The 12537-nt window shown below is 44.5% G+C and overlaps 2 protein-coding genes across 2 annotated transcripts in view; one reads left to right on the top strand and one right to left on the bottom strand.

Annotated features, from left to right (window-relative positions):
- Positions 1-371: 371 nt before the first annotated feature.
- Positions 372-11154, bottom strand: casp8ap2 (caspase 8 associated protein 2). Its single transcript, XM_056363443.1, has 10 exons — positions 10824-11154; positions 9668-9741; positions 9108-9182; positions 8878-8978; positions 8510-8584; positions 8061-8176; positions 5486-7917; positions 2178-5007; positions 1585-1684; positions 372-1484 (listed from the first exon to the last, which is right to left on the bottom strand). Exons 2-10 carry the CDS (start codon positions 9699-9701, stop codon positions 1422-1424), a joined length of 5826 nt encoding a protein of 1941 aa, XP_056219418.1. The 5' UTR covers positions 9702-9741; positions 10824-11154; the 3' UTR covers positions 372-1421.
- A 113-nt stretch (positions 11155-11267) lies between these two features.
- Positions 11268-12537, top strand: part of mdn1 (midasin AAA ATPase 1) — a 42827-nt gene continuing 41557 nt past the window's right edge. The window contains 2 exon segments of the mRNA XM_056405436.1: positions 11268-11535; positions 11823-12049. Of these exon segments, the coding sequence (XP_056261411.1) occupies positions 11440-11535; positions 11823-12049 (323 nt within the window). The 5' untranslated portion in view covers positions 11268-11439.

The following is a 12537-nucleotide window of genomic DNA, read 5'->3' as shown; positions in this document are numbered from 1 at the left end:
TTAAATTTTCCTGCCTGACATGTAATCAATAACTCATCTGTGGTTATGTGTGAATAACAATGAGTAGTATATTTAGTCAGATGGTGAAGTATGAGAAGTTCATCCAAAAATTTGGCACAATAAATTCTTGCACCATCTGTGTTTGCTTCTGTCCTCCGCTTTATGCCACTGTCTGGTCTGCTGGTTATAAACGGCGCCCCAGGGCAATGGCCTCAATTTCCATACTTTGTGGCCCACTTCATCAATATTTGTGTCATGGTGAATGCGGATTGTCTTCCACTGCTACCAGCTGCTGTAGATGCTTTATTTCCCCAAGTTAGCAAAATTAATTTGCACAATTTCCAATTAAGTAATAAAAGCAGACACCAGAATAAATAAATAAAACTTTATTTTCAATAAAGAATTATGTACAATATTAACAATATTGCATTCCATGCTGTTTATGAGCAATAGGGTGAGTCAAACAAAATGCTGTTTAAAAGTTTTAATTCGTATTAACAGAGACAAATGTACCGTCCTCTACATGTATTTGGACATGTAATCATTTTAACCATTAAACACTTCAAGCACCGCCCGCAACCCCCCCCCCCCTCCCCCTACAATACTACCATTAAAATAACATCCAAAATATCCGAGGCTAATGATAAATGGCCCAAACTCTCAGTCCTATAGGTCAAGGTCTCAGTGAAGTCTCAGGTTGGCTCTAGTGCTTGTCCGCCAATTTTAGGGAATAAAAATGTCACCTGATTTAGAAAACATCAAGTATACTTGCACTGAAACCAATAACTATCCCAGTTTTTCCTATTTTGAGAAAACCGGACATTGAGAGCTAGATGTAACATTAACTTGAGGTCTAGTTGAGACGAACATTTTTGCGATATGTCAGGAGACGGGAGTCGTATGTTTCTGTGAGAACCAGACATCAGCATATATGCAGAACTGATTAGTGAAGTAGTGGTTGCAGTGTGGATTACTAAAAACCAAAAGTGCATCAAGAACAATAACACTGATGTTGACTGTATTTATAGTAAGTGGATGTTTAATCCTTTATATATTTATCGTGTCAGTTGTGCGTCATCCTTTGAATTCTTTTCAGACAGAATGAACAGGTGCAGCTCATCATCCAGAACAAAACTCTCTCCACAGTCAGTCACTGGATTTCCAACCTTCCTTTGAAAAATAATGCTTGGCTGATACTGCTATCCATGTTGAAGACCATCAGGTCTTGCTGGACACAGCAGCCTATGTGCGGATCCATGTGACCCAACCCGATCGTCCGCAGCCGCCCCTGCGTTCACACCTTCCTTCGTTACGTCACACGAACAGCAGCCAACATACCTGTGTCGGAGCTACAGGAGGCGTATGGAAACGCTCTAATACAAGAACTATTTGCATGAAACGAAGCACAACAGTGCGAGGGATCAGGTGTCCATCTTCTCCTGCTTCTTAAAAAGCTTCATGAGCTGGTAAAATCTGTGAGCAATCTGAGGAGAGGGAGGAAACAGTTATTGGATGTTCCTTCATCGCAGCCTGTGTATGTTGCATATTATAGTGCAACAAAAAAAAAACTAGAGACAAACTTACCTGCCCTGATGGTTTATTGAGTTTTTCCGACAAGGCAGAGAACGTCTCACGTGAAGCGCCTTTTGTCTTCAGCTCAACCAGAATGGCTCGATCTTCATCTCTGCAAGAAGAATAAAAGGCAATGAATTGAATATTGTGGCCCAGAATAAACTCCACGAGGGGAGAGCAGTCTGTGGAAACAACCACAGCCTTTGTGCACCAACGCTTGTGGATTTAAAGCACCAATCGCAAGTGCCACCAGACAGCGATGATTCCCCCTGCCATTTCAGTGGCGAGTTAGCCCGTCCAGCTCACTTGCCCTGTCCCAAATGTTGCTGTGTAGCCATTATTCAATGAAAACAGAGCCACAGCAGCAGCTTTTCATTTACACGCTGGATGCTCCAACGTACGCAGGAACTTGGCAGCAGTAGACGAGCCTCGCTGTATAAAGGGTGCTCTTTTTCTTTTTTCACAGCTGAAGACGAGTAAAACAGCAAAAGCAAAAGTTATATTTGGTCTGCAAGAGTCAGAGTGTGTGTGTGTGTGTGTGTGTGTGTGTGTGTGTGTGTGTGTGGGGGGGGGTGTAGTAGTACAATACAGAATCAGCTACTGACCTTGTCCATGCCATCACCACCTCGCCTTTCTTCCTCACAACATTCTTGGCGGAGAGACTGTTGGGGGACAGCGGCTCTGAGGGGGATTTGGACTCGTTATCCGTCTCCTCTTGCTTGGAGTCAGACTCCCTCTCCTCTGTGATCTCCACCTCCTTTCTGGGCCGCTTTGCTTTCAATTTATCCTGATGCTTCTTCCTTTTTCTACCTTTGTCAGAATCCCTCCGGTCTTTCTCTGGCGTGCTGCCCGTGTCCTCTGCGATGGTGAGACTTCTGTCGGACTCCGACACCTCCGTCCCTTCTCTCTCCGAGTCTGACGGTGAAGCTCGGCTCCTTTGATTCGCTTCACAGCTTTCAGCAGGACGATGAGGACTATTATCTGACACCGCAGGTTTAGAGGGACTCATCCTTTTCTGAGCTTTGGAGGGATTTTTTTGAGTTTGCGCGCCGTCTTCTTCGCGGCGTGTTTGACTTGCGTTCTCATCAGCGGTGACACCTTCTCCAGTGGCTGCCTGGAGATGATCAGAGCTTTGAGCACCACTGTGCAAACTGTTCTCTGAAGGAGTAATTACAGGCAGAGACTCTGGCAGTTTCTGCGACTCCTGAGAAAAGCAGTAATTCGAGGTGCTCTGTTGAGCCGACTTATCTTCTTTGTTGTGGCACGAATTTTTAGTTAGTGTTAAGCCTTCATCTTGGGTGAGACAGCTCCCTGATCCTGTGGCAGCCTGACAGATCCCGGAGCTTTCAGCAAAGTTCGACAGACTGCTCTCTGATGGTGCGACACATGAAGCGGTGCTTCTGTTCTGCGGCTCATTTGACAAAATAGCTTTTGCTTGACTTCCTGGAGTTGCGACGTCCTCATCTCCATGTGGCTGATCCTCCTCTGTTAGTGTTTGACTCAAGCTCTCATCAGCAAGCAGCGTGCTGTTTGCACTTGTGGCCGTCTGGCGAATCTTCACGATGAAGTGATCGTTGGACTTTTCCATCACCAGCGCCTGCATGGGCAAGTCCGGCTTGAAAGTGAAAGACGTGGCGAGTGCCACTGAGCCCACGCTGCTGCTGGAGCAGCAGCTGGAGTTGTCCGTGTCGAGGGCGAGGTGTATGTCCTGCTCTGTGGCGTCCTCCCCGTCCATCAGAGCATCCTCGCTTATGTGTGCGCTGATGACGCTGTCTGGGGTGGACATAATGTGCATGCTTGACATGCTTGACATGCTCGACGGCTGCAGGAAGCTGAGGTGGCTGTCGGACTTCAGGGGTGACGGGATGGTGAGGGAGACCGCCAGATCTTCGGTAAGAATGGAGTAGGACCGTTGTGCAGCCAAGCCGGACGGCAGCATCGCTCTGCTCTCTGACGGCACTTCCAACAAGCAACTTTCATCAAATAAAGCCGGGTTCAGCGGGATCGGATCTTTTGATCGCGGGGACGACATCTTGCGAGGTGAAATGCTGGACCACGTGGCAATAAGTTTGGAGGGCGTGTTAAATTTGGTCGGGGAAAGCAGTTTAGACGGAGAGCTGAATTTAGGTGGAGTGGTGATGCTGATGAGTCCTCCTCCGTCCTTCCTCGGAGTACCGAGCGACCAGGTCGCGCTGTCTCCCGCCATGCCGCTGGTTTCTAATAAGTCTGATCCTTGGAGGAGACATTTGAAGATTTCGCCCATTTGAGAGTCCCGCACCAGGTTGAAGGTTAAACTGGAGGCTTGCTGCTCTGTGAGGAGCTCAAAGTCGGTTTTGTCGAGCAAAGAGCCGCTTTGAGAGACAACCAAAGAGGTCATGCTGTTTTTCTCTGGGGTTGAGGAGATGTTTTTAGGAGGAAGGAAGTCAATAACCGTTTGTGTATTTAGGCAGTCTGTTGGATGCAAGTTTTTTTCCACGTGTGTGATCCTGATATCTTTGCCTCTGCTTCCGAGCCCCGTTTTGTACGGCACCACAGCGCAAGGCTTGACTTGATTCAGGCTGGCTGCAGCAGACTGCGCTTCCTTCTGCTGAAGCTGTGGATTCTTTACAGAGGGCTGCCTGGATAAGCTCTCACTCCCGCTGGGCCTCTTCTCCTCGGCCTGAGCTCTCGCTGGTTTGCAAAGGCTCTTGAGTGTCGTGTGAATGTCCTTGAACAGATAGTCCACTTGGACATCCACAAAGTCCCACAACTTTTGCTTCAGATCCACAGCTTGCTGCTCAAAGATGCGCTTCACTATACCGTTGTTCGATACTTTGCTGAACACGGATGCGACGAGTTTCTTCAGCTTGGACTTCAGCTCCTCTGCCTGACCACATATTTGACCGAAGTGGGCACCGTCCACAAACTCTAAAAAAGACTCCTGGAAATTCTCCATCATGCCGTAGAAGCTCTTCCTGGGAAACGTTTTATGAAGCTTCATGTACTTTTTTCGGATCTCTGTGCGAACCAGCTTGAACGTCTCCATTATTTCCTCTATGTTGGAAAAAGACGCTTTGGTTGCTGCAGGGCAAACGGTTTTAAAACGACTCTTCGGGCTTCGTGTCGATGAACCTGGCGATTCACTAGCTTCCTTCACGGCAACACACCTTTCTTCAGATTTCCTCTTGAACACAGACTGAGGACTTAGTTTATTTCTGACTGCCCGTGTTAACTTCGCCCTCTTGTTTGCAGGAACAGGGGATCCTGCAGCCGCCTCATCGCTTTCGCTTAAAATTTCCCCTTCCTCCAGTTCAGTGTCAGAGAGACGCGGGTGCAGGTCGGATACCTTGTCCGCCATGTTTTGCGTGTCATGGTTTGCAGGAGAACCTGGATATTTGTTCTCTTTGTTTACATCCAACTTCTTTGAGTTGACATCGACGGCTGTGCTCGAGAAATCTGCACAGGAAAATGAGAGAGAAGAGACATTTTTAAAGACTTGCATGTTCTAGGAATTATGGCCTAGCATCTCATAATCATGGAAAATGAATCTTTTTATTACAAGATCTGTCTTGTAAATCTGCATCTTGTATTTATAAGATCTGTAATTCATGAATTAGAAACAGAAAAGGAAACGAGATTAACACTCGCTGCCTTTCTAGATGACAGAACCTGCAAATGTAATTTGCATTATTACCTCCTTGGTTTGAAGCACTGGAATAAAACTGATGTCAGTTATGTTAAAGAGTTGCATTACCAGTAATATGTCAACGATGCACACACAAAGTCAAAGAATAACCATCCTAATATGTCTGCATGAGAAATAATAATGAAGACTCAGTAAAGTTGTAATCACAAGTTAACAGGCCCAAAACAATCCACTCTAATCTGTGTGAATGTAAAACTTGACATGACATTGTCATCAGAATAACATTACCTTTCTGAAGGCTCTTGACGTGACCCGGCTTGGCGTGAAGATGGAGATGGCTTCTCTTGGCGATCCGTATCGGGCTCCTCAGGGGGCTTATGGCGTCAGGGATTCTCTTCAGATTGCTCAGAGTACGCATCATGGAGTCCTCGTCGTGAAGTAATGGCACCGAACTGGAAGGCTCCGCGTTATTCTCGTGACTCTTCCCAGGACTGAAGCTCTTTTTGGGCGTGAACGTGAGGTCACTGTACTTTTCTGGGGGCGCCGTCTCCTCTGTCGTGCTGCTGACTTTGGACACACCGATGCAGCTGCTGGAGGAGCTCGGCTCAGCTGTGATGCTACTGCTGTCGCTGGCCTCTTCGTTTGTCTGCGTTAAAACGTAAATAGCCTCGGGTAAACTCAGCCCTTCCTGAGGAAGTGACTCCAGGCTTATTGTGCTGGATACAGCATCCGTATCTTTAGGACTACCTTGCTTCTGGCAAGCATCTTTCTTATGAAGGGGGCTGACTGAAGCAGGAGGAGGCAGACCTTTCTGACAGTCCTGTGGTAAAGTACTGGGAGAACTTTTGGGAACATCGTCAGCTACAAGATTTTCCTTCAAGGGTGAAACAGTTGCACCTCCTTTAACTGAATCCACGGGGAAGCTTTTCTGTACTGAGGTTTTCAGAGGCTCTAGCTTTGACTCAAGCACAACGGGGTCGGGGATAACAGTTTGCTCGGTATTATTTCCCGGGTTCACCTTTGGTAAAGACTTGCTCGTGTGTTGTTTGGAAACGTCAGTGACGCCGTCTGTCGCCTCCAGTGGAACAGGTTTACCTACCTCCCTGTCTGAGGCAAGATTGGTTGAAATGTCGCCTTCTGTTGTTTTTAGAGAAACGCTCTCTGGTGATTTTGGTGCGAGATGCACAGTTGTCTGAATTGGCTGGATTTGTGCTGAGGTAGTTTGGACTGTGCTGTCTTCAAGCTGTTGGTCAGCTGCAGCTTCACTAAGGTCATTTTTGTCCTCTTCCTGGACGTCTTTTGCATCATCACACCTCTTGTGTGTCCTTTCACAGCCTGAATCTTTGGGGATATCTGAAGACTGCTCTGCAACATCTTTGAGCCCGGCTTCAAGTTCACTGCTGTCTACTTCGTCAACGACACACATGTCTTCGACACACAAAGACTGCAGACTCTCATTCTCCGGTCTGTTTTCTACTGCCTCGTCCGCTGGAGTGAGGTCGAAGGGTAACGTCGGCTTCTTAATTGGTGAAAGGGTTAGATTCAATGTTTCCATGAAACAGAGTTTCCTGTTTGGACTATTTTCCTCCACAGAGCTTTTCACAGTGATATGTGGTTCTTTAGATGATCTTTTTAAGGCCTCGTGTGTCTTTTCCTGTCTTTCCTTACTGCGGACATCCACTTTGTCTTGGTCCGATTCTTTTAATTTCCGCTTCTCGCGTTCTCTGCTTGTGCTCCTGTTGTGTTTTCGGCTGATTTCATCTTCCCGTCTCTCTTCCTTCCTTTGATGATCCTTTGAAAGTCGCTCTCCTTCCCTCTCTTTGGAGGAATCAGCGTGGCGCTCGGCGTGTTGATTTGAAGAGGACTTTTTCCGGTCCTTTGAGTCTGAACTTCTGCTATGCCTGTCACTCGTCCTGATTCTTTTATGATCCCGGCTGTGGACTTCTTTAGAGCTGCGAGAGTCACTCTGTACAGACTCTGGTGTGGCCAGTTTAGCTTTGTCTTGCCGACTTCTCCCTTTCGTGTCATCAGAGGAAGCTGCGCTGTGTGAGGAGTTTGGTGGAGGGCTTTTAGTCCTGTCAGATCTACGGTGCCCCTCATCATTTAGGTAGTTCCTGCTTTTACCTGACCTGGAGTCATGCTTTCGTCCTGCGTCTTTTTCCGCTTTATGAGACCCGCTTTTCTCAGCGGCATGACAGTCCTTGTTGGGATATGAACCATTTCTAGGTCGCCTATCTATTGAATCAGATAGCTTATGACTTTGATATTTTTCCTCTCTGTGCTTGGACTTGTGTTTGTCTGAATCGCTCTGCTGGGTCGATGAGTTGCTGCTGAATTTACTGACAGAGTGCTCAGTCTGTTTGTCACAGTTTGCTCTTGAAGAGCTTTTTGAATGACTGTGAGAAGATGCTTTAGAGGCTTTTGTCTCAATGCAGGAGCCAGCGGGGTGATTGGTCGAACTGTTACTTTCTGTCCTTGAAGGATGAGGAGGATCCCTTGAAGGCTGGATCTCCCTGGGAGATGAAGTCAGTGGACGTGGAGGAGGTGGAGCACTGGATGGGGGAGGAAGAGGAGGAGGAGGAGGAGGAGGAGGAGGTGGAAGACTGGAGGATGGTGGAGGAGGTGGCCTGCTGCTAGAGGTGCCTGTTGAGGTCCAACTGGAGGAGGTCTGGTCCCGCAGATTATTGTGAGACTGATGATGAAAGCGACCTTTCTCTGACCTGTGGAAGACAAAGTTTTAAGAACTGATTTAGGCTTGAACGTATTTTGTAATTACATTAACCTACAGACCAACATGTCATTGTAAAACAGAAAGTTATAGTGAGTCGCCAATTATTTATTATTTATTAAAAAAAAAACATACCGTTGATTCAACCTCTGAATCTCAGCATCTTTTCTTGTCACTTCCTGTCTGGCTGTTCGTAGAAGTGCAGAGATGTTCTTCTTGAGACGGCAGTTCTCAGTGTTTAACCCTGTGTTCTAGAGAGAGAACGAGAGAGAGACAGAGAGAGAGAGTAAAACCACATTAGTGCTGGTGAATTTTTAGTGGAAGTGGATTTTGACATTGATCTTTACTGGAAAGCCCAGGTTTCTACTCCAGGGTCCATGGTCTGACTAATACCTCACAACTGACTGTCAGTAAAAACATGTATCAGTTTTTGTCTCGAAATAAGTTTTTGCTTGTGGCCGGTCTACATAACAGATAGTGTACAACTATTAAGTAGTAGTTAGTTAAAAAGTATACAATAATCTATTCTTCATATAAATCTTAATACTTTTCAGCAGCTAAGAAATAAGGAAAACAAAACAAACCTGCATCTCCACCTGCTCCAGTCTCCTGCGCAGCTCTTTGATTTGGTTTTGAGCTGCTTGGAATCTGGTCTTCAACTGTAAACACACATAAAAGAAAAGTCTATATTTATTATCGGGTTACTGACTTAATCCTGTAGCAACTAACAACCGACAACAACCTATTCACAGCTCAGATATCACAGCTACGCATTGTCCAGCCTGCAAAAACCCCAGGTGGGAAAAAGGCTTCAGAGCAAAGCAAAAAAAAAAACAAGTGTATTGATCTCTGCACATCAACAGCAAACACAGGTTTAACTCAGGCCTCTGCTTCAGTAAGAAAGGTCTAGTATGACAGAGAGAAAGGAAGCACGGAGCACACAGCCACTCACCTCAGTGTACGACGTCTCCCTGCTCTGCTGTTCCTCTGTGACAATTTCTTCATATAGATCCATTGAGTCTTTCAGCTCAGAAGCATTTGGAGGCAACTTCTCTGTAATGAACCAAAATAAGACAAGAAATAAGATTGTCAGTCAGCCTCAATGATGAACAAATTCATTTGTCATGGACTGTCTCTGTCTAACTGTGCTAATATTGAAACTGTCTCATGGAGGATTTTTACCTGCATTGCTGCTAAAACCATCATCCAGGCCATCGTAGATATCCACAGAATCTTCATGACCATCAGGTACCAACACTGTGGAAATCATACATGTGTTACAATATAAATGCATGTCATCAGTTATAATAAACCCTTCTTCCACATAAGTCCTAACTTAAAATTATGGCCAAAATCACTCCCACATTCATACCCACATGCTATGGATGCTATATTTTTGTTACATTAAGGAAGTTTTCTTGGGTGCTGTATAGCACATTGATTTTTACCCTTTGAATTGAGTCACTAAAATGAAATTGCATGAATGCATGCAAGTAAATATAGTGCAATAAGTAGCAAAGAATAAAGGATATTTTGAATAAAGAATATGTTTACAGGGAAAAAATGAGCAATCACTTTGTGCCTCAGGACTTAAGTGACACCGTTCCTCCTGAAGCCACTGGTAAAGACATCTACAGTACACATTATATGGCATGATAGACTTAATACAAGCAAGAATTCCTCATAATGCGCAAATACTACTATGTAAATCTAAATGTAGCATATAATAGACTTATACTTACGACCAGAAGCATCATTGGTGTCAGTGTCCTCCATTGTTCCAAATATCTCTGCACCTCAGTTTCTTGAGGAGAACCTGATAACAATGCAAAGGAAAAAAATAAATGCTAATGCCAAGTCTACAAAACATAAGCCAGAACAAAGTTTATACAAGCTCATCAAAAACACAGACAATCAGAGTTGGGCAATATGACCATGGTTATATATGTAAGTTTTGCATCAACGTAATGAAACACTTTGATTTGTCAGTTATTCAATTTGCTGGATTTGAAAAAAAAAAAAAAGGTAGGTTGCTTTTTTTATTTTATTAAACAGCTTCTCAGTTTATTTTCTTTGAAGATTTACTATGATAAACTATGTCACAACTTATATTGTTGTGGCAACAAACAATTACATTTGCCATCTCAGAGGATTACATATTACAGATTACATACTGTAAGCTCTATTATCTGTAGTGGACAAACTGAGGCTAACCGTTTTGTTAGCATGTTTAACGTCGTGGTCTAGCTAGACCCCTTTTGTTTTTACTACTGTCCAAACAAAGAGCACAGAACAAAGCTTTTCAGCAGCAGACAGAAATTCAGACAAGAGGCAGTTCACCGCACAGTTTCATCTGAATGTTAGTTTTGTTCTTGCTGAACATTTGTTGCTTCATTTTGAACTTTCTACCCATGGCTTTACTCTGGCATTTGACACCCTGGCTAAAGCAAACATTAACATTACTATAGCTGCTACACTCTCCAACCCCACACGATTTATAAAGTTGTCCTGAAATTTGCACTTGAATCAGGTGTTAAAAAGGACAGGATGTAGACCAGTCCAACATAACCTCTGTTTAACATTTATTTCATAATCTTATCTTGAAGGATGTTTTAACACATTTCTTCATCCCGTCTCTAAGATATTTAGGCTTATTTTATGAAAAATGCCTCCAGGTTTATTTTTTTCTGAGAACATCGTAATGTAATTTTTTGTATTATTAGTATTTTATTGTTGTTAATCATCAACGTTGGGTCAGTTACCATTAAACAACAGTTGGTTGTATAACTTACACCGGAGAAAAGTGCTCCGTCTGTCAGTTAAGAGCCTAAACACCAGCTAGATGTTTACGTAAATAAATGGTTTTACTATAAGCTAACTATGAATTGGTTGACTTACTTGTACGTGCTTATTGTTGTGTGTCCTCTTGTTGTTTACAACCGTAATGTCGCGCCAAGACTTTATTGCACAGGAAGTAACGACATTTTCCCGCGGTCTGTCACTGCCGTGGGTGTATTCTTGCAGCTCTTCGGTTTCACAAAAATATCCTTAAAACAAGAGCCAAACCCTAAGTGAGATGAATTATACCGCGACTGACGGTCTCCCCCGGCGGTTCACATTCTCCCGCGGCCACAGGATATAAAAAAACACCAATAAATAGCAGCAGATGTGGCAGTTCAGTCGGGCGAAAGTTGGTTCTCTCGCAGAGAGAATTGCACTACTATGCCGGGCGTCGCTATCCGTCTACGTCATCACAGCGCGACGTTAGAGACAGGGGCGGGGTGGTGGCGGAGACGTAGTTGACCCGGAAGGATTAGTGTCTCACTCACATGTGGACAGGATTTTAACAGCAGTAACGGGAACGTGCTTGTGTGTTGTGATACAACCTAACACAGACAAGCTCGTAATGAACCTCACAGTTTGCTTTAATAACAGTAAGTCAGGACACCTGTTTGTTGACCGCGCGAGCCCGTTTCCGCTGTAGAACGCTCCCCCACGAGCGACAAATGATAGGATGGAAAATTTAGAATTGAGCCTGTCATCACTGGGCACCATATCCAGACATGTTGACAAAAGTCACAACGAACTCAGCCAATATCTGTCAAAACAGGTAAGATATGTTGATTCCTGGCTTGCATGACACATAATAATGTATTTACAGTTTAATTTCACACTGTGATTCAAAAACGTGTCCTCTGTGCAGCAAACAGTAACCTTCCCTTCACATGTTAGTAGTAATTACACAAATCAGATAGTTTTTGTATATACTGTATGTATGTTGTGCTAAATCAATGCTGCTGCCTAAACTGTAAATATTTTGAAGAAACATTGGTTTATATCAGACTTTTTCTTTAAAAATATCAATATTTCATTGGTGCCCATGTGATCTCTCCTCAGATATGGAACCAGCAGGACAGACAGTGTATTCTGGAGTGTTTGGCCCAGCTGCTGTTGGAGAAGGATTATACGTTGCTGATAGCACGACACCTGCGGCCGCTGATTCTGGACCTGCTGGAGCGGAACGCAGAGAGGGTCAGAGTTGGCGGCAGGATCAACCACGACCTCCACGAGCGCCTGTGTGTGGCCCTCAGCAAACTCCTCAGCATCAGTCCCGATGCACAGGCGTAAGTGGACCCTGTTCTCACCACACTGTGCCTTTTGAAACATTCACTCTCTTCATCCTACCTGTAAAGATGCTGATCCTGACTTTAGTGCTGCATCTGTACACATGGCCAGATTAACCTGGTTGGGGCCCCCTTGGGAAAAATGTGTTGGGGGGGACCTTTTCACACCCTCTACCACCACTTTTTCTCTGTCTGTATTTTGTTTCCTTTCACCTTCACATAATCAAAATAAACATATATCTAGGAATATGACATTTTTGAGCAGATCATAAATATTAATAATAAAGGTATTATGACGAGGTCCCCCCTCTACAACACAGGGCCTGAACATTAAAGGAGTGGTTTAACATTTTGGGAAATAAAGTTACTAGTTTTCTTGCTGAGAGTGGGATAGGGAGAAAAATGTAGGGTCTGTGCATTAAACACAGCTGAAGTAAGGATGCAGTAAGCCTAGCTTAGCATAAAGACTGGAAAGCAATGGGAAAAAG

This window comes from Seriola aureovittata, chromosome 19 (assembly GCF_021018895.1).
Source record: "Seriola aureovittata isolate HTS-2021-v1 ecotype China chromosome 19, ASM2101889v1, whole genome shotgun sequence".
Taxonomy (NCBI): domain Eukaryota; kingdom Metazoa; phylum Chordata; class Actinopteri; order Carangiformes; family Carangidae; genus Seriola; species Seriola aureovittata.
This window is presented reverse-complemented; position numbering and strand designations above follow the sequence as displayed.